The 27,923-nt window shown below is 42.5% G+C and overlaps 1 protein-coding gene across 9 annotated transcripts; it reads right to left on the minus strand.

The window, feature by feature from the left end:
* Positions 1-1,643: 1,643 nt before the first annotated feature.
* Positions 1,644-27,857, minus strand: ACOT9 (acyl-CoA thioesterase 9). 9 transcript variants are annotated; one of them, XM_070256810.1, is made up of 17 exons: positions 27,192-27,829; positions 24,756-24,851; positions 22,824-22,921; positions 21,819-21,845; positions 21,148-21,193; positions 19,135-19,305; positions 18,839-18,876; positions 13,082-13,165; positions 12,296-12,399; positions 7,897-7,970; positions 4,287-4,354; positions 3,657-3,768; positions 3,404-3,494; positions 3,144-3,229; positions 2,633-2,720; positions 2,333-2,483; positions 1,644-1,942 (listed from the first exon to the last, which is right to left on the minus strand). In XM_070256810.1, the coding sequence occupies exons 6-17, from the start codon at positions 19,287-19,289 to the stop codon at positions 1,854-1,856; spliced, it is 1,140 nt and encodes a 379-aa protein (XP_070112911.1). In that variant the 5' UTR covers positions 19,290-19,305; positions 21,148-21,193; positions 21,819-21,845; positions 22,824-22,921; positions 24,756-24,851; positions 27,192-27,829; the 3' UTR covers positions 1,644-1,853. The 9 variants fall into 9 exon arrangements, with proteins under 9 accessions (XP_070112911.1, XP_070112912.1, XP_070112914.1 ...); XM_070256811.1 differs by lacking the exon at positions 24,756-24,851 and adding an exon at positions 19,687-19,775 and having other exon boundaries at positions 27,192-27,359; XM_070256813.1 differs by lacking the exon at positions 24,756-24,851 and adding an exon at positions 19,687-19,775 and having other exon boundaries at positions 21,810-21,845; positions 27,192-27,359.
* Positions 27,858-27,923: the final 66 nt, after the last annotated feature.

Genomic DNA, 27,923 nt, shown 5'->3' on the forward strand with positions numbered 1-27,923 from the left:
GCAAAGATGTTTTAAAAAGAAAAGGATAAAATCTGGCAAAGTTCAGAGAAACTGCTGATGAGTAAGTGAATGTGTGCAACTGTTCTGGAGAGTTATGTGATATACATACTCAAAGCCTTCAACATGTGCATACTATTTTGATCTAGATAACACTTCTCTACAATTTCCTAAGAAAATAATTTAAGGGTTAAATGTTTTAGCTATTTAGGATATTTACGGCAACACTGCTTGTAATAGCAAGAAAAGTTCTAGAAAAAGGTTCAGTGTGCAGCAATAAGTGGACAATGTATAATCTATACAACAGGATGCAGTAGGTCTGGTGTTAACTGAACTCTACTTAACACATTCAGACAACTCCCCAGGGCCCATCCCTTCCCGTTCACCACCTCAGGGACCCCACCGGGTTATAGGTAGATATGCAAAATGCTGTCGTGAAGGGCCAGAAGCTCGGGATGGAAGGAAGCACAGCGTGGGGGGACAAAGACTGAGGCGAGCGAGCTACTACAGTGCAGCACAGGCCGGACTCTGCGAGGCAAATGGCACGCCTCGAGAGTAGCTGTGTTTGTTCCCATGACTCTTTATGCCAGAAGTGCTTGTCCATATTAACTGTGATTTCAATAAATATTAAACTGATATGGTTTTTTTTAAAAAGCACTCAGCTAATTCTGAGGCAGAGCCTAGTTTGTGACTGCTGAAGGAGAATCCACACTAAAGACTGCTCCCTTCCTGGGAGCACCTTTGCAGAGATGACTTTTCTCTTCTATGCAGCCTGGTTTCGGTCTCTTCTGAACTTGATCAGCTTCCCGTCGCATAAAGGAAGAAACTGTGTCTTGGCTGCAGACTCCTGGGAATAATTCCCTTTGTGTTCCGAGGCGACACCGTGATATGGGGGATAGGCTCCCTTGCTATATTCCCAGAAAGCAGTACTGTGTACTGGTCAAGAGTACCCAGGCCCCACACTGCCTGGTTCCAAATCCCAGCACCACCATGTACTTGCTGTGGAATCTTGAGCAAGTTACTTAACTTCTCTGTGCTTCAGTTTCCTGAGTGACCTAACCCTATGAAGGGGTTACAGAACTTACCTCACAATGTTGGTAGAAAACATAAATAAGCTAATAGATGTCACGTGCTTAGGACAGTGCCTTCCTAGCCCGTGGCCAGTGCTCCACAGACGTAAGCAGCTGTTATTATCACTGTTGTTGTTTTTAACCAGATATACCCTGCCCAGCCCCTAGCAAGTGTGCTGACGAGCTCTCCGGCGAATGAAAGAATGAACCCGTGGTCCTGTGTGTCCTCATCTACATCATCTCCGAACACCCTCTTGGTATGGCTTTCGATCTAAGGCTTCCCACAGATCTCTCCAAATGCCCTATCTTTTGTCGAATCCCTTCACCCCAACCTTTCATCTACCCTCCCTGACAACAAAAGCCGGGAAGTAGAGGGAGGCAAAATACAAAGGAATCACGTAGGGCTGATGAGATTCAGACAACACAGGGGAAGTGCAGCGAAGGTCAGGCTTAAAGAACGCCCTCCAAATGCCTTGGCAGGAAACTGCGTATGTTGAGTTTTCCAAACGGATAAAAAGCATTCTGCACTAAATTCTTTGGCAGACAGGAGGCAACAAGGTAGGTTCACAATTTAAATGATTTTAAAAGTATTTATTATTTAATAACTTTCTCCTTCTGCCCCACCCACCTGGCCACTCTCTTGTGTTGCGTTTCTGATCATCCTAAAAGCTGAATATATTCTTCTCTATGGAGGATGAGAATAAACACGAAAACCGAAACACTTGGTCAGGCCTTCATCAGGACTAGGTCACTGTGGAGTGCTGGTCTTCAACAAGCGCGGTTTTCCTAGGGCTCCACAAGGAAGTCCTTTCTCAAGTTCACCGGTACACTCATGGAGTTGAAATGCCGCTGCCCATCTAAATACAACATGGACTCTGAAACACAAGAGAGAGAACCATGGAGAAACTCGCAGCAGCTTAGAGACTGTCATCCAAACACATGACCAAGGTGTGCGCAAAGTTCTCACATGAGTGGGCCTCAATTCCCGCCCCTTTCCTTCGGCTGGACCTTTCTGTGACCACCAGAGGCTGCATGCCGCTGGCACCAGACCTTGAGACAACAGCCAGGTGGGCAGAGCAGCAACAGCTGCCTGCAGCCCATGAGGCATCCTGGCCCTCAGGGCTGCAGAAGCTCAAAAGCACAATCTCCTAAAGACATGCTCTCGAGCTAACCACATCGGTGTACTTCCTACAACAATTTAAAAGGAGAAAAAGTTCTTTAAAAGTTCTTCCCTTCATTAGGGACAAGCAGATGCTGCTGCTTACCTCCATATGTTCTGGGGCAAACCAAGGGCACTTCTTTTTCCGACATGAACGTGAAATGAAAGACATTGGTGGTCGTATGCTCTTTATTCTGGAGAGAGGCCACTTCACTGTGTACTCTGACTTGAATGTAATTGCCCTGAGTAAAGCACACCTAAGAGATCACAGACACAGTAGTCAGTCGACTGCATTAGGAAGGGGGAAAAAGGTAGTCATAAGAGAAACAGTGACTTTAGAAATAAAAACTTCTCTTCTAGGCCCAAATGATAAAAAATTGTATTTCGTCTCTCACTGCACACCTACCTGCGAAGAAAGAAACAGCAGTGATCCAACCTCAACAGGCTTCTGAAACATGATATCATCCACTGCTACCACAAACGGTCGGGAGCCACTGTTGGGGAGAGGCAGAACGTGGGGTCACCTGCACAATTCAGATGACGTCTATTTTTTCCCTAACAATCAGCTGAAGCAGAGTTTAAATGATCAAATAATAAACCTAGAGAAGGGAGGAATAATCATACCAGTGAGGAATAGTAAGAGATGCCACGGTGACCACACCAGTGCCAAAATCACTGTATCTTTTCCGGTCTGCATATCATCACCTCCTTTTCTCAGGAGGTCTTTAATGTACTAACTTAGAAAGTCAGAGCAAGAGCCTTCACAATGAAGATCAAACCCAGCTGGCATCAGTGTGCTATTTATTTAAAACCACAGCATATTCCGCGACACAGCCAGACTGGTCCAAAATGTCTCATTCCGATGGGGCAGTATAAACTGCTTCTCAAAAGGTAAGACGACCTTAAATCTAACTCACCCAAAGTTACAAGCAGTCGCCCATCCAAGTTCATATGCTTTCCTCATGAGGAAACCGCCAAAGATCCGATTAAAAATGTTCCTCTCCTTTGGACATAAAACAGATATTAACAAATATCAGCTCATGGCCACCCTCATATACAGAACAAAGGAACTAACAATGCCATACAACACAGGTGAGTTTTAGGTGCGTCAAACCTTAGGTGAGGACCATGAATGCAAGTTATCCTATTGAGAAGATTTTTCACTCAATTATGATACCTGAGGGTGGCAAATTTCCAAGCTCTTCAGTTTTGAATTCTCCATCCACATTGCATTAGGAGGCAAAATTCGACTTCGAAAACTTATAGTCCTGCACAAATGGAGATTCAGTAAACCCTGTTAATGTCGCGGTGTCGCTGCTGACAAGTAAAACATTCACAAACAACTTCCACTATGTTCAGGCAGGTGTGGCTCTGGAAAAGGCCAAGGTTCAAATGCTTTCCGGACCTGGAATCTTACCATCCTAACTTACTTTGGATCCAGCGTGCTAAGAAACATCTCATGTATGGTCGTCCTCTCCTCAGCACTGGGAGCCATTTTCAGTAACGACGTGGAGCTGAAGGCAACCCTTCTCCCCTTGTTCACTGGAACACAGGACAACAAGCAGCTACGATCAGGAGGGTCACACTATAGCACTGGGTTCCTGACCTGGGCCGCCCTGGACCCTACAAAGGCAGTATTTCCAGATTTTAAAAGCCCCCTGGAAATTGTACATATATCCCAGAGAAGGCTGCCAAGGTCACAGCAAACGTCCAGGGATTCTTTGCTTCCAGCTGGAAATTGTATCGGCTCAGTGTGAGACCACTTCTAATCATCCCCACCTAGAGCCCTGACCAGCAGGTATTTCATTAGGAAACACTTCCCATTTCATTAAAAATGAGAAAACAATTACTTCACTTAATAACTATTGTCTGATCAATAAAATTGTTCAGAGTATGGACTCTGCAACAAAAAATAAGGTATTTTTAATTTCAATAAATTCTTGGCATGAGCAAGACACTTGACTGGTATGAGGAGTCCGCACATACTCTTAAAAAATCTCCTCTGCAGTACAGTTAATGTGCTTTTTAAATCATATCTTATTATAAACAAATTAATATACATTCTCCTTGTCTAAAGAGCTCTTCTTCCTCTGGGCTTTCAGGGATGAGCGGATTTACAAATGCAGGCCTAAAGAGAAGAAAAGAATACAGTTTACAATGTGCCCTTACCTTATAAAAATGGAAGATGAACAATTACCCACTAGTTTTAAAGTCTTTGCTGTTAGTTTTGGGTAATGCTTACTGACTGCTTCACACACAAACTCTGGAAGAATAAGGGGAGCCTTCTGGTGACAGACTTACCTGTACACTAGAAAGTTCACATTATAAAAAGGATGCTGCTGCTTGCCAAAATGTTTCATCTAATTCTAATAATGAGGAAACAGTCAAAAATAGGTTGTAGAACATTCTACAAGACAATTGGCCTGGACTCTTCAAAAATGTCATGTCTTAAAAGACAGAAAATGGCAGGGGGACTATTTTAAAGGAACATGATCACCGCATGCAATACGTGATCCTTAATTGGATCCTGACTCAGGGGAAAAGGCTATAAAGGATATTTTAGGAAGAACTGGCAAAGTTTGAATATGGATTGTATATTAGATAATATAATTGTATCACTGTTAAATTTCTTGGCTGTAATAAAAGCATTGAGGTTATGTAGGGGATTACCTTATTCTTAGGATATACATGCTGACCTGTTTAGGAGTGAAATCTCAAACTCACTTTCAAATGATTCAGGGAAAAAATACGTATATGTGTGTATTTATAGAGAGGTAGTAAGAGAATAAGGCTGGTGGTAAAATGTTAATTGGTGAATTCAGATGAAAGGTATATGGGTGTTCATTGTGTTACTCTACTTTTCTATAGGTGTCAAATTTTTCAAAATAAAAAACTGAGATAAAAGGGATAGTACTTCACTGTGGTAAAATCCAAAGGTTTGATGAAACAACAATAGAAACAAAAGAACTGAAATGGCAGCTTAGAAAATTGAAATGCATCAGCTGGGAGAGAAACTTCAAGTAATGCTCCCCACCCCCACCCCCGGGGCTGGAAAAGGAGCCCTAGGCCAGCCACTAGGAGCAGCAGGTCAGTTGGGGCTGGTGGGAAGAGCTCGAGGAGATGGGTATATTCTTTGCTCAGATCAGAGTTAGCTAGGTATTTTTTTATCTTAACTTCGTTTTCCAAGTCAGCTTTCCATGTAGCAGAAAAGATTTTTCATTGTAGACTTCTAACTCATTTCTTTTTTTTTTTTGGTGAGGAAGATTCACACTGAGCTAACATCCATTGCCAATCTTCCTCTTTTTTTGCTTGAGGAAGGCTAGCCCTGAGCTAACATCTGTGCCAATCTTCCTCTATTTTGTATGTGGGATGCCTCCACAGCATGGCTGATGAGTGGTGTAGGTCCACGCCCAGGATCCGAACCTGCAAACCCGGGCCACCAAAGCAGAGCATGTGGAACTTTAACCACTCGGCCACAGGCTGGCCCCCATAACTAAAATTTCTAATACAAATTAGACCTCCCATAGGCCTCTAGACTCTGTCCTGTATGAACAGCAGTCCTGTAACATTCCCTCCCACCCCACTTTCACAGTTAGACAGTTTTTCTCAGTTTGAATGCCTTGGGTCTAACTCTTGTTAGGAACCAAGAATTTAATTTAAGAGAAAAAAGATAAAGTATAAAGCCAAATAAGTTAAAGTCTGTATAGTTAAATCTGACTTGAAAATGACAGTAAAATTCATAAGGTTGTCTGTTTGCTTTATAACATACATGCTAGCTCTGTCCACTGAAAACACCTAGAAACAAGGACAAACTAGTAACAATGTACAGCTCTAGTGCCCAGATTTGGGTCTCTGAAGACAAGTTCCCTCTAAAAGGAACCCCAGGACTCCTTGCAGAAATGGCTGACTCAAGGCCTGGGGCAGAAATGTCTAAGATGTGCCCAAGACATTTTGTTGCTCCAGAGAGCAGGAAGGTATTAAAGACTAAAGGGGAAATATGTCAGAAGAGCTTATTACGGAAGCCAGCTTAAAAGAGCTCCCACTGACCAAAGACGGGAAACTCTGAGCATCAAGAATAACCATAGCTGCAATTTACTGAAATACGTGCACTATATTAAAATCCATGAATTCACAATGATACTTTTTTAAAAAGCCAAAAAAGTAGAAAAACCATGTCATCACTAGATAGTAACCCAACTTGTTATTCTGAAAATGTGTACATAAAGAGCAAGAATGAAACATTAATCCTGCCTTTCCTCTATAAACCAAACTGCCCTAATTGGTAAGGGAAAGCTCTTCTTTACAGAACTCTAGCTAACAAATATAGAAGGAATGACAGAATTTGAGAATCATTTTACACCTCCTAATGATGAGAGCAATGTTCAGCAATGGACATTAAAGCACTAGAGAAAGACTGATGGGGAACCAGCTATTTGCACGATGACAAAGTGTACTTTGGATACACCCTGCACTGTACTACACCCTGTAGATTATTGCTGATCATAAGAGGATAAACTGAACTTTACAATGGGAAGGTCAGTCTGTCACTACTTGAAGCCAAGCATCAATCTTAGCATCACTATGAGTGAGACGATCTATACCTCCCGATATGATGCAATATGAGACACGAGATACATAGACAGCATCATCTACAAAGTGCTCTCGGCCAATTATATTGAACCTGAATCTAATCAAGGCTTTAGATCTAACTTCAGCTGACAGAAAATACTAGGGATAGAGAAATTAAGTCAAAAAAAAATACCATGAGGATGCAATGAGACAAATCCAGAAAGTTGGACATTATATATAGAAGAACCTACCTGGTCTTTCAATGAGTTAATGATACGAAACAATAAGGGGGCAGTGGAGACACACAGCTATTCTGGATTAAAACAGCCTTAAGAGATCACACAACTCTGTGAAAACACTAAAAGCCATTACATTGTATACTTTCAATGGGTGAATTGTATGGTATGGGAATTATATATCAATAAAGCTATTAACAAAAAAAAACAGGCTTAAGTGGGGCCGTCCCAGGGCCAAGTGGTTAAGTTCGCGTGCTCCGCTTCGATGGCCCAGGGTTTTGCCAGTTCGGATCCTTGGGCATGGACATGGCACCGCTCATCAAGCCACGCTGAGACAGCGTCCCACATGCCACAACTAGAAAGACCCACAACTAAAAATATACAACTATGTACCCAGGGGCTTTGAGGAGAAAAAGGAAAAATAAAATCTTAAAAAAAAAAAAAAAAAACAGGCTTAAGAGACATAAAAATCAAATGTAATATGTGGACCTTGTTTGGATCCTGATTTGAACAAATCATTAAAACGATATTTGGGGAAAACTGAATGAACTATTAGAATCTATTAAAAACTTATTATTTTTGTTAGGCATGCTAATGGTAATGTAGTTATTTAAGAAAATATCCTCATTTTTAGAGAGATGCCTATATAAAGTATTTAGAGATGAAATGTCATTATGTCTGGGATTTGCTTTAAAACATTATAAAGAAAATGATATACTTAAAAAAACGATGAAGCAAATATGGCAAAAATGTTAAATCTCAAGTCTAGGGGATGGGTATATGAAAATTCATTATAGTCTTCTCTCCAGTGTTACGTATCTTTGAAATTTTTCAAAATAAGGAATTAGGAAAATACAGCAATTACCCTTTATTTTCAGAATCACGAGCCACCATTACAAATGTTGCATCCAAAACAGGACAAAATTCATTGCCATGTAACTAAAGAACAAAGGAAAGAAAACACAAATGTAAGAAATGCATTTATGGGAAGGCCTACTTCAATGCTAACAGATATCCTGCATGCTTTGAGAAAGGCTGAAATTAGAAAAAGAGAAGGGCATTCATTAACCACCATCTGCTGAGTTGCCCACCCTGAGTTGCCAGGCACAGAACTAGGCTCTGGGTGGAAATGGTAGCATGACCAAGGAGCCTGTGATCTAGCAGAGTAGAAAGACACTCAAATATCCAAATGGTGCACTGTGCAAGAAATGCTAGGACAGACACAAACTATAGGCTTTAGAGCTGTGCATGACTGGGACCCAAAGGCAAGGGTCACAAAGGGATCTTCTGCAGCATCATCATTTAACTGTCGGCATATGCAGAATTCTGGCTTTCTTCAGGCCTACCTGTCCTCATGATGGCCCATGTAGCCAGGTGGACCTCCAGTAGCTCTCACTGACATTAGTATTTTCAGGGAACTTTATTGTGCCAACTGCCAGCACATGTTTATGTCTCCTTAGTCAACCACAGGGGCTCCCAAGAAGGGATAAAATCAGTGATAATTCTGTGGATTAAGCTATATATTTACAAGGCACAAGCCTTTGAGGTTTTAAGGTGTTTATCCTCCCGAAGCCTGTACTTCCAGGAAAGTCATATCAAAGTCTTATCATAACCCGAAGGTATATTCAGTCCCCTTCTCAACAAACCTCATCACTAGTCTCCACCACTACTGCCTGCTCAGGCCCCATATCGCCTTCCCCCTCGACTTTCTCCTATTTTCTGGTCTAAGCCTGTTGGCACTGTATATAAAGTGCTCCACAACAGAGCCCAGATTCCTCTCTAGTTGCTCACCAAACACTCCCCTCAGACCTGCACCTTTTTCCCTAGCCACAGCTAACGACTTGGAGGTCCTGGAACATACTATGCTGTCGCACACCTCCCTCCACGCCTTTGTCTGATACCTTCCTCACAGCCCATTCCTCAAGACACTCTTCCCCTCCCTGCCCCACCGCTACACCCCAGGCGGAGCTCATCATTCCCTCCTTTGTTGGCCACCTAAATGGAAACAAAGTCCTCCCCCGACAGTGGTTCTCAATCTAGGAGTGGTGGCTACCACCCCAGTAGGGGGCATCTGGAAATGTGTAGGGATGGTTTTGGTTGTCCTATGACTTGGGTGACACTCCTAACACGAGCAGGGGTAACTAGGGAGCTAAATGCCTTGAAGGGCATGGGACAGTCTTGCAGAAAAAAGAATCTTCCCACATACAGCGCCAATAGTGTCCCTGTTGAGAAATACTGCATAATACTTAATATCGGATAATCATTTATTTACATGGCTGCCTCCCTATTATTGCACTGTGAGCTCCCTAAGGACAAATACCATTTTTATTCACATTTGTATCCCTAGCACTTAGCACAAAGACTGGAAGCTGGCAGATACCCGATCAATGACTGCCAATGAATGAACTGAGGCAGGTAACTATTGAGCACTACTAGAATGCAAACTCCAGAGAATGGAGCTTTCTCTGTGTTGCTCACTGCTGTATACCTAGCACAGAACAGGTACTCGATAAATAACTGCTAAGTTAAATGAGTTGATGGCAGGGGGCAAGCTAGGTGACTCACACCCAGATCCTATTATTGAGAAGCACATAGTCTAGTGGAGGAGAAAAGACATGCTTATATGCAGCTCTGTGGGACAGAAATCAGGTGCCAGTAGAGAGGGTCAGAGAACAGGTACTGAGGAAGGAGTCATGGGGAGGGAACAGGTACTATGAGATGGGAGGGTCAGGGAAGGATTCGAGCATGAACTGACCCAGAAGCACAGGTGGAATGTGGACATGCAGAGGCAGGGCACAAGGATTTCAGGCAAAGGAAAAAGGATAAGCAATGATACTCATCCACTGACTTAATGCTTAAATTATGGTTTATTATAATGAACATCAACTAGTGCCAAGCATCGGGAATGCAAAGATGAACAACTCCCTACTCTTGGGATGCTCAAAGTGCCCAGCGGTGAGCTCTAGGAAGGTATATAAATGGTAATGGGAGGAAATATAGTTGGAAAGGTAGATTGGAGCTAGTTTACAGAGCACTTTGGATCTTAACTAGTCAAAGGAGTTTAGACTTTAATCCACAGATAATGGTCACTGAAGGGTTTTGAGAAGGGGAGTGATGTGATTTAAGATCGGCTTTGGGAAGATCTATTTGGTAAAAATGTGTAAAATTAACCGAAAGAGAACAGACTAGAGGCAGGCAGCCTAAATAAAAGGCAGCTAAGGTACTCATACAAGAGGCAGTGAGGACGTGAATGAAATACAGAGGCCAAGGGGATGGGGAAGAAAGGACCCTTGTGAGTTACTGTGGGTGATGAATTTGCAGGACTTGGCAAAAGGCTGCACAGGAAAGGGAAAAATTAAAGCTATCACAAAGGTTTGGAGCTGGGCGAAACCAGAGGAGGCTCAGGATTGGAAAGGAAGCTGATGCCCTCAGTTTGGAACACACTGGACTTGAGGTAGCAAGCGCATATGCAGGCAGAGAGCTACAACAGGCACTCAGAAAGGTGAGTCTGAAGGTCAAGCCTAGAAGAGAGATTTGGGACCATCTCAATAGTAATGAGAATAAACTAACATAGTGCCAACATTTGACTAGTGGTTACTGTGTGACAGGCACAGTACTTCATATGACAGGGCTGTTTTTTTCATTTCACCCTTACCACCCCATTTAACGTGGTATTCTTACTGTTTCCATGCTACACTTGAGAAAACAGAGGCTCAGAGAAGGTAAGTAATTCACCCACAGTCACACAGCTAATAAGCAGCAGAGCTGGGATTTGAACTTGTGTGCGCCCACACCAGAGGCAGGGCACTTATCGCCAAGTTCCCTCTCTGGACTAGGAAGGGTCACTCAAGTCATGAGTTATGAGTCCAAATGGCCAATGAGAAATGCAAATTTAAAACAAAAGTGTGTACTTGTCTAACAGTGGTTTTCATTGGCTTTCCCCTCCCAAAAATTTCTGTATCTCTTTTTCAACCTATTTGTCCAAGATTCAAATTGTCAAGATTCCCTAGAAAGTAGGTCCTATGCCAGAAATCTGCTGTGCATGGCACTCAACAGGCTAGGAATCAACCACGAATCTTAAGAAAGAATGTGGACAAACCATAGCAGCATCTCCAACAACTTTCTTCTGTTTTGTTTTAAAACCAGTACTACTGCCAGTTACAGCAACATGGGAGTTAACTATTTTGACAAATAACTTTTACTGCAGAACAAGCTTCAGACTTTTCCCAAAAGGTGAAACTTCCTAATTCCATAACAGAAAAAATGTATCTGAATAACGGGCCTGCTAAATACACTGGCGTAGCTGAATAAGTTATTCTTAAATAAGTTTTCACAATGAAATCTTGGACATACCCTGAATTATTTGATTTCTGTGCTAATATCTTCTTTGAGGTACCTTTTCTTTTCAATTTCTTCAATTTCTTTATAATAGCTATTCTGAGCTGTGCTCACTAGAGGGACTGTTCCTAACTGCTGCAATAGTCTAAGTGACTATTATGGTTTGAACTGTGTTGCTCAAAAAGGCATGCTGAGGTCCTAACCCTCAGTATCTTTGAACGTGACTTTATGTATTTGGAAATAGAGTTGGTGCAGATATAATCAGTTAAGATGAGGTCATACTAGAGCAGGGTGGGCCCTTAATCCAATATATCAGTGTCCTTAGAAGAAGAGAAGAGACACAAAGACACACAAGGGACAATGCCATTCGATCCTGGAGGCCAGAGACCAAAGTGCTGCAGCTGCAAGCCCAGGAGCACCAAGGATCACCAGCAAGCCACCAGGAGCTAGAAAGAAGCCAGAAAGGATTCTCCCCTACAGCTTGCAGAGGGAGCGTGGCCTGCCCAGACCCTGATTTTGGACTTCTAGCCTCCAAACTGTGAGACGATTAATTTCTGTTGTTTTAAGCCACCTCATTTGTGGGACTTTGTTACAGCAGCCCCAGGAAACTAACACAGTGATCAATCCCATTCATGCTTAACATAACTCAGACTTTCGTGAAATTCTCGGGGGCCAAACCACAAATAAACACCTTAACATGGAGCTGTATGTTGATTTGAAAGTAATAAACACCAAATAACATGTCAGTCTTTGTCCAGGAGGAGGATATTAGCAACCTATCATCTATATGACATGAACTTTCAATTGTTTTTCTAGAAGTGGTGAGCTATATACCTGTCTACGGAAAGACAGGTAAATAACCTTTTCTTTCACTGAGTCTAGCTGGTTGTATTGGAACAAGTGGCAATCTTTGGGGGCATACGCACCTGGAACATTCGCATCTTCACTTCCATGGAAGTCTTCCCAACCCAGCTCACATGGCCACTGAACTTGATGTCCTGTTCTGGGCTTAAGTTCTTCTTACACAAATCTGCAAAACAGAAAATCAATCTGAGTCCAAACTATAGCCAAAATTTTCTGTACTGTAAATGGACAATTTCATTTGAAATTTTGGCAAATTCCACTACAGTTTTTTTTTAGGGGAAATCCTTGAGTTTTGTGTACTTTTTTTTTTAAAGATTGGCACCTAACGACTGTTGCCAATCTTCTTCTTTTTTTTTTCTTCTTCTCCCCAAAGCCCCCCAGTACATAGTTGTCTATTCTAGTTTGAGTGCCTCTGGTTGTGCTATGTGGGATGCTGCCTCAACATGGCCTGACGAGCGGTGCCATGTCCACGCCCAGGATCCAAATAGGCGAACCCCCGGGCTGCCAAAGCCAAGTACGCAAACTTAACCACTCAGCAACAGGGCCAGCGCCCCACTACATTTCTTTTTTGTCTTCAAAACTAATTTTTTTGACATCCAAAAGAAATTTGTATGTCTTTTTGAAAAATGTAGACAATGCAAAGAAAATAAAAAATAAAACTGGAATCATGCAAAACCCTTTCAACCAAAGATAATTATAACAAATATCTTGGTATATAGCATTTTACACATTTTCATATGCATATATACATAAAAATTCCCCATAAAAGGAGAATATTCCCTCTAATCTCAATAATATCTTATAATTACTAAGAATTCTAAGTATGCATAGAAAATAATATCACTTACCAATCTTGTCCACCAGGGCTGTAACTATTGATAAAGGAGACATCTTAGCTGAATGAATTCTGGTGTGCATGTAGCAAACAAGAACTGTAAAAAAATAGAAGAGAACCAAATATAGGAAAAGTAAAATTATTTCTCAACATTTACAATTTACTCCCTGAAATCCATAAAAAGTCTGATCTTGTTTGGAAGACCTAACCCTCCATATCCCACTAGTGATCTCATCCGGGGACCAGAGACATTGAAGAGTTTTAGAGATCCCCCAATATGACTGCCCCCTCAATTTTAGATTTGGTGAGGAAACTGAAGCCCAAAGCCCCGACCCACCAGGATAGCTTGTCACCACTCTGCAGAGACACAGTACCTAAATGAGAAAAAGACCTAGCATGAGCCTGATGGCATCAAACAGCTTCAGAAAAGAGAACCAAATCACAAGGACTCAGTTACCTGTTTTCCTCCTGACTTTCCTAATCATGAAGCAATTATTTCACTCAGAGCTATCCTCCTTCCCCATAATCTTCAGCTCCTACACCACTCAGTGGTTATCTCTATACTTCCATATTTTAACAAGCATTTATATGCATCAAGCACAGTTATATGCACCTGACGAATATCACGTCATTTAAAGTTACATTATACTTTTGTGTTTAGTGGCCTCCCTACTTCCCCCAAGATTCTTCCAAATTTGTATCATCAACCCTCAGGACAGGGTCTGTGCTCAATAAATATTTGTTGAGTGACAATAAGTCCTTCAATCCACACACCCGCTAAAGGATGTACTAAGGGTATGAGAGGCTAAAGCCAAGAAATGCCATTTAAAAGACTTTGTGGTATCCAGACAAGAAATCATATGCATCTAACTGATGGCAATATTAGTGGAAATGAAGAGAAAAGATTCAAGAGCTAAGAAAAAGGTAGACTTGACTAGACTTAAATAAACCCAGGCTTCTAGCTTGCATGAGTGAAGATAATGTACCATTCACTGAAAAAGGGAACACAGGAAGAGCAGAACGGGCTGTTTTCAACATGTTGAATTCAAGAAGCCTATGGCATATCCAAATGAAGATGTCCAGAAGGCAGGAGGACAAATTGGTCTTGAACTCAGAAAAGCAGGTCAGAAATGTAGTTTCACAAGTATTTCACATACTGACAGCACTGGGAGTAGATGAGATTTACAGAGAAGGTGCAGATAACCCCCCAAAAAAGAGCAGAAGACAAAACCCTGGGGATAACTGACATTTAAGGGGTCAATAGAGAAAGAGGAACCTACAAAGGAGAGTGGGAAGCAGCAAACAGAGAGGCAGGAGGAAATGTCACCAAAGCCCAAGGATGGGTTCGACAACATCAGGAGCCATAAAGAGCTCAGGAAAGCCCTGAGAAGTATCATTGGATGGTGCAATAAGGGAGCCAATGGTCAGCTTAGCAAGAGCAGTTCAATGGCATGGTGGAGCAGACCAGAACAGGAGGCTGGGAAATAACAGAAGGTCAAGATAGAGAGGCAATGAGAGCGAATAATTTCTTCCAATTCTTTCCAGAAAGTTAGCTCTGAAGTGAGGGGGGGGAAAACCAGTTTGAGAATGGTATAAGGGAATGGGATTTTACCTATTTTTCATTTTAAGATGGAAGAGACTTGAATATGTTTATAAGTTGAGGGAAAAGTGAAGCTGAGAAAAGGCTTGAGAAATAAGGGAGAAAACATACATGATAAGGCAAGATCCTTAAGAAATGAAAGGAACAGAATCAACTGAACAGGTGACAGAGATTGGCCATCAACAGGAAGTAATGAGGAAAAAAACAAGGTAGTGGCAGTGGAGTTTGTGTATTTAGGGATGCCTAAGTAAACCAAAGCCGTGTGTGTGTGTGTGTGTGTGTGTGTGTGTGTGTGTGTGTGCGTGTGTGTGCGCGCGCGCGTGCGCGCGCGTAATCTTGTTATAAGGCCAATAAGAATTTTTAATGTGTGTGTGTGTGTGTGTGCGCGCGTGTGTAATCTTGTTATAAGGCCAATAAGAATTTTTAATGTGTGTGTGTGTGTGTGTGTGTGCGTGTGTGTGTGTGTGTGTATGCGTGCGTAATCTTGTTATAAGGCCAATAAGAATTTTTAACCAGGTTTACTTAATCTGGAGAAAAAAGTAGCTAGGTATCAGCCTAACAATGGAATTATGTCTATATTTTAAAAGTTACTAGAGCCTTTCTTCAAACCTTTTCCCAAGAGTTTAGTCCAAAAGTCTTTAGGAAGGAGTAAGCAAGGTAGCCTAGAGTAGGGTGTTGGAGCCCAAGCAGGTCAGGAGGACGCGCCGAGAGGTGATGAGAGCAATGCTCAAATAAGTAAATGTATTAAGGATAATGGAGCCAGCTGGAGAAGACAATTACAAATATGAAAAGGGAGGAAATAAGAATGAACCCTGTGGTGTTGAACTAGAATTGGGGCTATCAGTGTGAACCCATGGTTTTCACAAATAGAGAGATGATAGGTAGGTAGGCAGATATAGAAATCAACATAGATGTAAATGTGTGTGTACGTACATACATGCCCGTGTTCACCCACTGAGAGGGCATGGGAACAGTGATACCCCAGCAGCAATGACCACTCCCAGCACCCAGATCTTGGCTTCTAAATATCATTCTCCATTAAAAAGAACCAGGGCTCCCTGGAGATTTGGCTGATTCCAGGACCAGAAAATGAAGAAGTGCTCAGAGAATGATGGGGACACAAAAAAACAGAAGCCAGATTGAAAGGCTGGGACAGTCCTGTGACAATTTGAACGCCAAAATAGATGACGGTAACATATTATAATTCATTCAGTAAAACAGGAATCCCTGAGTCCATACTGATTTAAAAATAATAAACTGAAAGTGTAATGAGGAATGGGATATTTACAAGGTCTCAAAGTACCTCCCTAAAAGAGACTCATTAATTACAAAGGGGAAAAGAATAACTTTACAGTGAAGAAGCATGGCAGACACCACCTTCATCAAGTAATCAAAGTTAACATCATCAGTAATGGGGCAAATTAGAATTGTGCGCCACTTGATAAGATGCAATAAGAACACGGCATCTCAGATCTTGTCAAGATGGCGGTGTAGGCAGACTGTGAACTCACTTCCTCCCACAAACACAACCAGGTTACAACTATTCTTGGAAAAATTACCTTGGAGAGAAAACTGAAAACTGGATAAAAAGAACCCCCACAACGAAGGACAGTCCTGACTGAGGCGGAAGAGGGAGAAATTCCTCTGGAGAGAAAGAAAGCCACCTTCGCAAGTAGCGGAGCTCCAGAGCCAGCCAGGCGGGAGCCATCCTAAGGTACGCAGCCCTCCCTGGAGGAGTGGGGACCTTAGCAGGGGCGCGTTAGTGCTATAAGCATCCTTCAGACTCAGCACAACTGAGACAAGTGTCCTACTATCTGGCTTCACTGGCTATTAACTGCAACAGGGAATATCCCCAGAAAAGCTATCTGACACAAGCCGAAAAAACCCGGCTCTTAAAGGGCCCATGCACAAATTCACTCATCTCAGAGAGCAACCTAAAATCACGAGAAGGCTGCACAGTCCTTTGGTGAAAAGAGACTCACCTGGCAGGCTATGGGTGCATCTCAGTGAGAGGTGAGACCTCCCCAGAGACTGAGACATTGATGGCATCCATTGTTGTGACCTAGTACAGGTGTGCTGACACAGACGCTGGCAGACTCCATTGAAAGTCTTCCCTGGCCTGTTAGCCCAGGGGTCGGCCATACCCACTAGAGTGCAGCAGATTTAATCTAGTTCAGACAGGGTAGGCAGCCCACCCTAGGGACCAGCCCCACCCAACAGTAAGCCCTCAGGCTACTTGTTGGCCTGCATAGACTGGCTGCCTTGATCCTCTACAGGCAGGTGAGTGTGTCTGCCTCTGTGAGGCAAGGCCTGTGTGAGGACCAGGTAAACTGCAGGGGGGTTGGTGGAGAGGTGGGGGCCTCTGCAGTGGGGTGACTGGGTACGCTCCAGGGGGTCGGGAAGTGTTCACAGACTAGGGCTGTGTTGACTGTGTGTGTGGACCTGTGGGGGGTGGGGCTTTTCAGTGGCAGATGACCTGTGCTTCACAGCCACAAAGAGGATCAGCGCCACCTTCCAAAGCCTGAAACAATTCGGTGCTCCCATGCCTGGGGCCAGCCCCACTCAGCTGCAATCCTAAAAGAGCTGACAACAGCCTTGAAGCCATGAGGCCTACAGCAACTGTAAGACCCTGAGCCTGACAACCAGCTACACAGGGTAGCTACCGAATTAACAGGAAAACTGCAACAGGAGGGTGCTATTAGACCTTGCAGCCAACTGTGCTGGGGCTTTCCAAACCCGATTTACAAATAGCCAGCCAGGGAAGGAAAGACTAGACTCCCTGGGTCCCTGCAGTAAGAGCAACCCTGCCACAGCAGAAGGACACAAGTAGCCCACACAGGGGTCACTCCTGGATCATATGGACTGGTGATGAGAGAGAAGCACACTGCTAGGCCTCAAAAGGCATCTCTTACTTAAGGCCACTTCTCCAAGATCAGGAGACATAGCTGACTCACCTAATACATAGATATAAACACAGAGAAAGAGGCATAATGAGGAGGCAAAGGAATACATTCCAAGCAAGGGAACAGGACAAAACCCCAGAAAAAGAACTAAATGAAACAGAAATAAGCAATCTATCTGACAAAGAGTTCAAACAAAAACTCATAAGGATGCTCACTGATCTTCGGAGAAGACTGGATGAACACAGTGAGAACATCAACAAGGAATTGGAAAATATAAAAAAGAACCAATCAGAAACAAAGAATACCAGAAATGAAAAATTCACTAGAGGGACTCAATAGCAGAGTAGAGGATAGAGAAGAAAGGATCAGTGAGCTGGATGAAAGACTAGAGGAAATCACCCAAGCCAAACAGATAAAAGAAAAAAGAATTAGACAGAATGAGAACAGCAACCTCTGGGACAATATCAAGCACACTAACATTTGTATTATAGGTGTCCCAGAAGGAGAAGAGAGAGATAAAGGGGCAGAGAATCTATTTGAAGAAATTAATAGCTGAAAACTTTCCCAACCTAAGGAAGGAAACAGACATCCAAGTACAGGAATCACAGAGAGCACCAAGAACATAGCATCTCTTCTGTGACATTCCTATCAAAGATACATGTCCCGAATTTAATCACGAGGAAGCATCAGACAAACCCAAATTGAGGGACATTCCACAAAAGAACTGGCCTATAAGATTCAAGTGTCAAGATCATGGAAGTCAAGGAAAGATCAAGGAACTATTCCTGACAGGACAACCAAATGTAACCTGTAACTCAGAACTGGATCCTTCTGCTATAAAGGATCACTGGCGAAAGTTGAATGAGGATTACACAGTGTAACATATCAGTGTTAATTTCCTGATTTTGATGGCTGTACTCTGGTTATATAGGAGAATGTCCTTGTTTGTAGGAAATACACATGAAAATATTTGTAAGTGAAAAGCATCATGTCAGCAATATACTCTCACACAATTCAGGGAAGAACAATTCTTTGCAATATTGCAACTTTTCTGTAAGTTTAAGGGTGTTTTTAAAAAGTTAATAGAAAGAAGGATTAATCATCCATTAAATAGGAATCTACATTTTTGGTAAAAAAATTATAACAATTCAGAGGTAGTAGATGCCCTTCTTTTTCTGATCTTTTAGAATATCCTCATCTGTGCAGCCATAGGATTCAATGTATAACTGTAAGTATCTATTTAGAAACACAAAAATAATACCAGTACCTCCTAAGCTGTCAAGATCCTCAAGAATCCTGCCAAATCTGTGAAATAAAGAAAACTGTAATTAAATGAAAATCATGATGACCTCCCTTTAAAAATAAATAACACATTTTGGGGAGATGAAAATGTTCTAAAGTCAACTGTGGTGATGGTGGCACAACTGTCTGAATATACTAAAAACCAGAGAATCGCACACTTTACATACGTGAATTGTATGGTGTGAGAATTAACTCACAGTTGTTATTTTAAAAGGACGTAAATAAAAACAAATAACACAAATAAAAAAAGTGCTGTGTTACCTTACGGTGTTTTGAACAGTCAAATATTTTTCTCGTAATTCAGGCTGACTGCCCAAAGGCAAGAGAACTTCGATGTAACTGTCTTTCATTCTCCTAGGTGGCAGTCCTTCCTGTGACTTAGCCAGAAAACTCTGAAGTAATTTTCTTTCCTCCATTGCTTTCACATGGTCTCTGAGAAGGAAGATTGCAAGCTTCATGAAACACAGGAGCAGTGCAATTCCACAATTCCAGTGACATACAGGCCAGTCAGACACCATCAAAGGAGGAAAGAGGTCTGGACCTACCTCATCTCCTCTTCCTTCCCTCCCTTCCCACTTGCCACTTGGTGAAATTAAAATTTCCTGTTAAAATTTCTTAGGCTTCTAGATAAGAAAAACATACTTAAAAGTGATAGATATACCCAAATGAACCATATATTCACCCTCATCAAAAAGTGTATTCAAAGAATAGAATATTTGAAATAAAATTAAAAATACAAAAATAGACACAACAGTATAAATATACGGGCTAAAGAATGACATGGCCACTGAGCTCCATATTCCCATTTCTCACCTTGATAATTCTCGTATTCTCTGTGCCTCAGCTCTCTCTCTCTCTGCCTTCAATTTCAGGAAAGAGAGACAGAGGAGGAAAAATGGAGTCTATCCAAAAGAAGTATGGAAGGCAGAGCAAAAGGTAAAGAGGAAGAGAACATAAAAAGGAGACAGAAAGGGAAGAAAAAGAAGAGACGATTAAGGTGGAAGAGAAGAGAGAGACAAGAGGACAAGGAACTAAAATGTTGACAGTATCCTTAATTAAGATGTCTTTATAAGCTTCACTTATGAAATATTATTGCCAAAAAGTATATAGCCTACAAAAAATATATGGAATAGAGTAACAAGTTAAATGGCACCAGGTAAACCCAGACTGTGGAACATTCTACAAGACAAGATTGGCCTCTTTAAAGTCAAGCTAGCTCACAGGAGAAAAAAGGAAGGGATAACTACTATTCTGGATTAGGGGAGACTAGAGAGTCATAACCACTGAATGCAATATGCAATCCTTTATTGGATCTTGAGGTTTTTTAAAAAGCAATAAAAGACATTTGGGGGACAGCTGAGGAATTCTGAATACAGATGACTAACATGCTCTTATGGAATTACTGTCAATTTCATTATGTAAGAGAATGTCTTTGTTGGAGATACATGATGCTACTTTTGCTACACAGGAGAATATAGTTATTTATTGGAGATGTATACTGAAGTGTCATGATACCTATAAGTTACTTAGAAATAGTTCAGCCAACATATGTATATCGGCAAATCTGGAAAAATGTTAATAAGTATCCAACCGAGATGGTGGGGACATAGGTATTCATTTTTTCCACTTTTCAGTAATTGAAATTTTTCATATAAAGGGTTAAAAAGTCTTCATATAATTTCTAAACCTATAATAGATTATTGTATATCTAGTGATCACTTGTGCTTGTTCTTTTTATCTCATTTTAGCCTCAAAATTCTGTGCACCAAGAGGGATAGTATCCTATTTTACAGCAGGGAAACATTGAAAAAGACAGAAAGGTTGTATGGGAGACCTGGTTAATTGTGAACTGACAAGAAGCAATAAATGAGTCAGGCTGCATGAAAAAGAAAAACCAGGAAACTTGGGTTCAAGTTCCAAATCCTGATACTTAATTGTTCAATCTGAGTTTCAGTTTCATCATCAGTAAAAAAGGGATAGGAACACAGGCCATAAGCACGTCACAAGTTTTATTGAGAATCAGTGAGATAATATATCTGAATGCACTTTGAAAAATGTAGAGTACATGTAAATCACATTATTGTATGACGACAATGCATCAACTGATGAGTATGTTGGAATGTTGATCTTCTCCCCCAAGTAAAAAACCTCTCAACCCATTTCCAAACACAGAGCCCCCACCCCATCCCTACAATGGGACCATCAACTGAGCCTAAATATGGCCTAGCATACCACTTTAGGGATGAAAGAATGAATGAACACAAGAGTGCGTACCTCCAGTTTGTGGATGCTCCCACTATCTCCCGCAACTTATCCCGAACTGAAACAAAAATAAAGAGGTCATTCCATGAAACAAAGAAATGTGAGAACTGGATTATGGCAACAAGTTCAAGAACTATGAAAAGCGGTTCATGCACTCAAAAGCTTTAAAGACGCATGAATTTCCATTTAATGCCACAACAGCTCAGGGAAGGGATCAGGCCTCTGCTACCTGAAAACCTGAAACAACTATTGTCTCCTTAGTGCAGAAAAGAATACCCTTGTGCCATTCACTGGGGTTTATATAAACAAATAAAAAAGGATAACTCCAATTATTCATCAGATAGGGCTGTATCAGTGTCAGTAGGAGTCCCTTTATGATGGAGATACTATGAACAGAATCCCTATCTTCTTACAGGCAGTAGTAGAGCCAATAACTAGTTCAGGGACTAACACTAATAGCCAAATCTGAGTCTCATTCTAACTGATTTCTCATATATTCATACTATCTGAATTGTTAGAAAAGTGTAAGCCAGAAAAATGAAGCAAAGATGTAAATCAAAGAAAGGCAAAGAATGCAATTTAATTTTAGTAAATGCTCACTGCCCAAAAGTGCAAGAATGAACTAGTGCAAAAAAAAGACTTAAGCATTTAAAAACAAAGTTGATACTAATTACCACACACACCATGATTCACATGTATAGGTGAACATGCTATATGGATAAAGGGAAAATAAATTAGACAAGCAGTAGTAATTCAAAACTAGAAAATAAATCTATAGGATTTCAAAAATGTGTTGAGTTCATGTGTTTTTTCTAGTATTTTAAAACATATATTCCAGTTATAGGAAATTAACTATAGCAATCCTTGGTCCTTCAATAACTAACTGATCAAAACCAAATATGGTTAGATTAACATGCACTTTAACTTTCATGAAAACGTAGTTGATTTTTCTATCAAACAAGTGTTACATACCATAAATTTAGTGCAAACTCTAATTACAATTAAATCATACAGAACTACAAAAAAAAACCATATTTTTTTCTTCCTGAGTTTCTCGAATAAAAGGACGGAAAGTACCCCAAACAGTACACAGACTACTGATACTCACTGACATAAAATGATTATTACTAGTTTAGTCAATGTAAGAAGACAGGCAGGTACTGAGGGCCAAGAAGGAAAGAAGAATTTTAAACTACATATATACATATATATTTATTTGGACCCTTTGAAGAAGCTACAATCTTAATTATAATGAATACTCCTAAATTGATAAATACATCCATAGTTTGCATATCAGATTAGCAGGTGAAATTAACTTCAGTTAGGCATAGATTAACAGGATCCCTCTAACAAAACTACAGACAAGGAGCATTTAGTTGGTCCAACTGAAGGCCCCATCTCTTACTTATGCATTAGGTCTCTTTTTCCCATGCCTTCCCCTTCAGTACCTACACCCAGGAAGTGGAAATCATTTAATTGAGTTCAGTCCCCAAGACTCCCACGTACCAAAGCTCAAATTCTGAATGTGATTTCTACCCAAAGCTGTCCTGGCCATTTTATAAATGAGAAGTTTATGAAAGATCTACCTTTGGTATGCCCCATTTGCCCTATGTTATCTATGTATATGCCTCCCAAATAAAACAAGGTTTTTCACCACATAGGTCTAAAAGCTAAACACCCATGCTTGCCTTCAAGAATGTGGAAGACATTCTGTTTCTCGGGATTCTGGGATCCTTGAGTCAGTCCTCTGGCAGGAGTAAGGAGTCCCTTATTCAAGGTACAAAGCCTACAAAACAAGATAAACCACACTTAGAGTAGATTCATGGTTTCTTCCCTGGCAACTCCAAAGACCTGTGCCTCCTCCCAGAGCACCTGGCCGTCCCACACTCTTCATATATACTGCCTGGTAGGAGTCTGGATCTGTTTCTCAAGTGTATGTATGTTTGCATATGAGGCTGCTCCATAAATCACCTAGCTAGAGTAAACATTTCTTGAGAGCAGAGACCAATAAGGTAACTGTCTACAAAATCAATAAAAAATATCAACCAGGATTAATGGATTTATTCTTGCTTTCTGTTTTGTTAACTTCAGAAGCCCAGAATCGATTTGGTAAACGGCTGAGTAAATTAATTACGAACATTTATTTTGTTCTTTATCATCACACCATATTTCCTCAATAAATAACTTCAACCCAATTATAAGTTAATCAACCTTGAAAATAGAATTAACCCTTCCCAGACTCAAAGAGAGTATTTATTGGACTTAGGCAGAAATTCCTTACTCCCTAATGAAATAAAATAACAGCTATTTACCCAAATGTGCCTACCCTATTCTCCCAAAATCAACTGTTTAAGTTGATTTTGTTTCACTCTTGCTTTTGCTTAAGTGTTGACTCCTAACCACACACCATCCCACTGAGGACAACATACATAGACCAGGGATTGATGACCTGCTGTGTTGAGAGCACAGCTGAAGAATGAAGAGGTCAGGAACCCCAAACACTGTTACTCATCCTAGCTCCAGCTACTAGTAAATTCCTACTACCTAATGCTTGGACCAGTAATGACTAAACTCCCCACCACCACCAAAAAGTACATTTTTAATTTTCTTTAGAGCTCAAGTTTACTACAGATTTCTCTTCTAAATTACAACAGCAGGAAGTCTCTCAGTAAAACTATTTGGTGAAACCTATATGTAGTCTTGACACTTGTGCTACTAGAACAAATCCTTGTCCTTTCACCAATCAACTAATTTAACTGCAAAGAACACATAAATATGAGCACATGCTCACCGGTCGATTTCACTCCTTGGCCATCCAGTCATCACACTGGCCACTAAGAGGAGAATGCTCGCTGGACTGTTTGGGGTTGGGTTTTGTGTCTATTCTTCATTCACGTGGCTAACAAGTCTCTATCCTACATATTTTGCATTTATTTTCTCACAATAAATTTTCCACTTCCGTATTTTTATATGCTGATATTTCAGTCTTCCTGTTCTCAATGTTCTAATTTGTATTTTCTCAGAAGGTGATCTGAATTTTTTTTCACCATTTTATGTATTTTCTGTAGGTTCAAATCCTTACTGAAGGAAAGAGAGTGTGTAGTCCTTCATTCTGCCATCTCAGAAACTAGCATTCTGCAACTGACTACATCGGGTTTTAAAAAGCACATTGGAAAAAGTGAGTCTCTTCCATTGCTACTATGAGTTGAAAGGGCAGAAAAATCATGCCCTAAATACACTAACTAGCAATTATAGTAGATGCAGTAGATGTACCCAATATAAGAAAAGGGATCTGACTCCGAGTGGCTAAATACTTTGAATATTCCTCACAAACTAAGAGGAGCTATATAACCAATCTCAAATATTTGGGGTAAACACATAGCTAACGAGTATTTTACCCTAAGAAGCAGCATTTTCTGAAGTGATAAAACCATTCCATCCTACCTGTGTGACAGGCAGTACAGCACAGAGGTTAAGAGCCTGACCATGCTGCTCGTTAGCTGAGTGACCTTGGGAAAGTTACCTAATCTCTCTGAGCCTCAGTTTCCTCATCTGTAAAATGGGGATAACAATAGTACCTATCCCATAGGGCTGTCATAAGGATAAAGAAGTTAACATACCTTAAACCCTTAGAGCTGTGCCTAGTACACTGACAAGTCCTCAAAAAACTTTAGCTATTATTATTCCAGAAAGTCATGCTTCTCCAAAGTCTCCCCCTAAAAGTTAAAAAGGACCAGAAATTTAGAAAGCACAAGCCAGGCTCCATGACCGACCATCTCCGAATGGAGAATCAAATGGACAGAGAAAAGGAGTTAATGAATACCAAAGAGAAACACTTGGGTCAATTTATTTGGAAAACTGTGGTCCTGCAGCCCTGTTCTTTGCACACTGCCTTAAGAAATTTGGAAATACATCCCTGTAGCACAACAAAGGTGTAATTTGCATGTTTAAAAAAAATTGTTGATTATACTAATCACATATTGGCATAACAAATTTCCATAGTACCGTGAACATTCAGCTTATGGTAACTTTTCACTACAATTTGGTATCCTATCTATTGATAATCTAATGAAAACTGTGGACCCTCATGCCAGGGGGAAATACATTTTCACTGACACACAAAACGGTATATACTATTTCAGAAGGTTCATAGACCACCCCCTTTTAACATCCCCATGGGTCCCTATATTAAAAAAATTCTGATTCAGACCAACCTCCTGAATAAACTGAGGCCCAAAGAAATTAGATGACTTCTCCCCAGTGCCAGTCAATTGGCACAATGTGTACTACCCAGTTCTACTGACCCTTCTTCCCATTCATACATATACATACACACACACATGTGCAGGCAAGTTGCTCATTTCACAATCTCAGGCTTCTTCCCTTTATAAATGCAGCACTGACCGGAAGGGATGCATAATGGCTTAATCACTACCCAACACCTCAGCACCTCAGTAAGTCAGGGTTACCGATTTATCCCGTGAAGACTCCATGATTAAACCTTTCCAATTAAAGGAGACCAAGGAGCCCAACCTCTCTAGGGCCTGCCCAGGAAGTCACAAGTCACCTGAAGGTGGGAACAGAAGTGTTTTGGCTCTGTCCTGGGACCCAAGCTTAGGGTGAGTGTCTGGGAAGAGTTTTCAGGGCAATAACAGGCAACGCAGCTCATACGCCCTACCCTCTGGAGAAATGCCTCAATTTAGAGACTAAACAAATTCAGGTGACTCTTTTGTGAGTCGGGGGGAAAAAGAAGCTATAAAGATTGCCCACCAGTTAAATAACCTCGTCATCTCAGACAGTCTGTACTCATTTATGAACTCTCTCTCACTAGACACTGACAGAGTACCTGCTTAAGGTTCAAGAGGACTCACAAGAAAGGAACGCAGGCTTATGAGAGTTCAGTGCAAAGAAAGAGGAGTTCCAAACTGGAGGAGAGGAGGTCAAGAAAGGTTTCCTGGGAGAAGGCACAAGGGCAAGACCGTGCAGCTAGCAGAAGGCCTTTCACATCATGTCCAATGAAAGCCAAAGCCAACTGTGGCCCTTCTTGTAATGACTTTCAACCTGTCTTCAAATAGTGTAAAGACGTTTTTCTTCTTTAAGTGCTATAAAGAGAGAGAAGAACCCTTTTCAACTGATAGCAAAGTCCGCTGGGACAGTGAGAGAGACCCAGGACCCCCAAGAGAGTTGATGGGACCAGTGTCAGGCAGAATTTCCGTGGGCCACACCGGAGGTGCAGGCGCACCTGTAACGGGATGACTCCACAAGCTGGACCAGGGGTGAGCCAGCTGGGACCCGGCCAGGCAGAAAGCACTGGGAACAGCTGGAATGCTCCAGGGAAGGGGGGTCGCGGAGAGCCACGCACGTCGTGGAGTCTAAGGCCCTGGGCCTTAACTGGGCAAGCTGGGCTGACGACACAAATAAAAAGGCAGCCTTCTTGGCCATGGGGCCCCATCAAAGCCCCCGCTCCACCTCGCCTTACAGGGCCTTGCTGCTCATTAAATGTAAAGCTCCAATCAGCTCGAAGGACCCTAGGCACAGTCCTGACCTCCTGAGAGCCCAAGAGGCGCCCTGCAATCTCTGCCCACCTTACAACAGACTTAAGTCTGAGCCCAAGTGGGTCAAGCAGTTGACCCTAAAAATCCTCTCTAAAGGAGGGCAAAAGGCTGGAAAAGTACTGTGGAGCTCTAAACACTAGCTTTCTGATAAGCGACTACCCCAAAACCACACCCCTGAGGGGCAAAGAGAAAAGAATTGCAGGGAACACCCAACTTCCTCCCTTCAAGCGCCGCTAGGCTGTTCTAGCAAACTCCGGGCCAGGGGACGCGACGGCGGGCGCGCGGCGCCCCACGCCAGGCCGGCGGGCTCGGGCCGGGGCGCGGCAGGCGGGCGCCCTTTCCCACCGGCCCCGCTTTCCGCCCAAACGCCCAGGGCATTAGTCCCGGCCGCCGTTGGCGGCCCGCTCGGCCCGCTCCGCCCCCCCGCCCGGGCCCGCTAGCTGCGCGCAGGGCGGGCATGGGCGCCCCCAGCCCGCGGCCCGCCAGGCCCCCGCTACCTACCGTAGCGCCGCCCGCCTCATCGCGCTCTGCTGCCCGGCACGCCACGAGAGACCAGGGCCAGCGCCGCTCGGCGGAGGGAGACTGAGCAATGGAAAGCGCGAGCGCCAGCGCGCCGGGCCGGACCTCCCTCCCCACGACCGCACCCTCGCCGAGCAGCCGCCCGGAGGCGAGGCCTCGCGGCCCGGGGGCGGGACCACACCGAGCCTGCAGCCCCGCTCATTGGCGGGAAGCTGGAGTCCGTCTCCGTGGTGCTTCCCACTCCATCAGGAGCGCGGGCCGTGAGGCTAACGGGAGGACCGGCCTATCCCCGCCGTCGTTGATTAAATACACCACGCAGCGCGGCCGAGGGGTGACGTGGAAGCCAAGTGCGGCCGGGTACTTAGAGCTTGACTCCGTCATCCTTCTTCGCTGAAGGCCCCGCGGCCTTGACCGCCATGTCTCGGCTCCCAGGCTGTGTTCTTGCCCGTAGCTGCATGTTGGAATCTTCTGGGCAGCTTTCCAAAATACTGATGCCTGGGCCCCACCCCCTGGACATTCAATTCCGATTTAGTTAGTCAGAGGGTGCGGCCTGGTCTTCAGGATGTTTAAAGGCGTCCCAGGTGATGCTAACGCAAGCAAAGGTTGAGGACTAGTGACCTAAAGGAAAAAATTGTTCCTCTTCTAATCTCAGCCTGCCCCCTAGTGTTGCACAGTTGGAGATCTTGGCCGGCCCAGGGAAATTCAAGGCCAGAG

This window comes from Equus caballus, chromosome X (genome assembly GCF_041296265.1).
Source record: "Equus caballus isolate H_3958 breed thoroughbred chromosome X, TB-T2T, whole genome shotgun sequence".
In the NCBI taxonomy this organism is placed as follows: domain Eukaryota; kingdom Metazoa; phylum Chordata; class Mammalia; order Perissodactyla; family Equidae; genus Equus; species Equus caballus.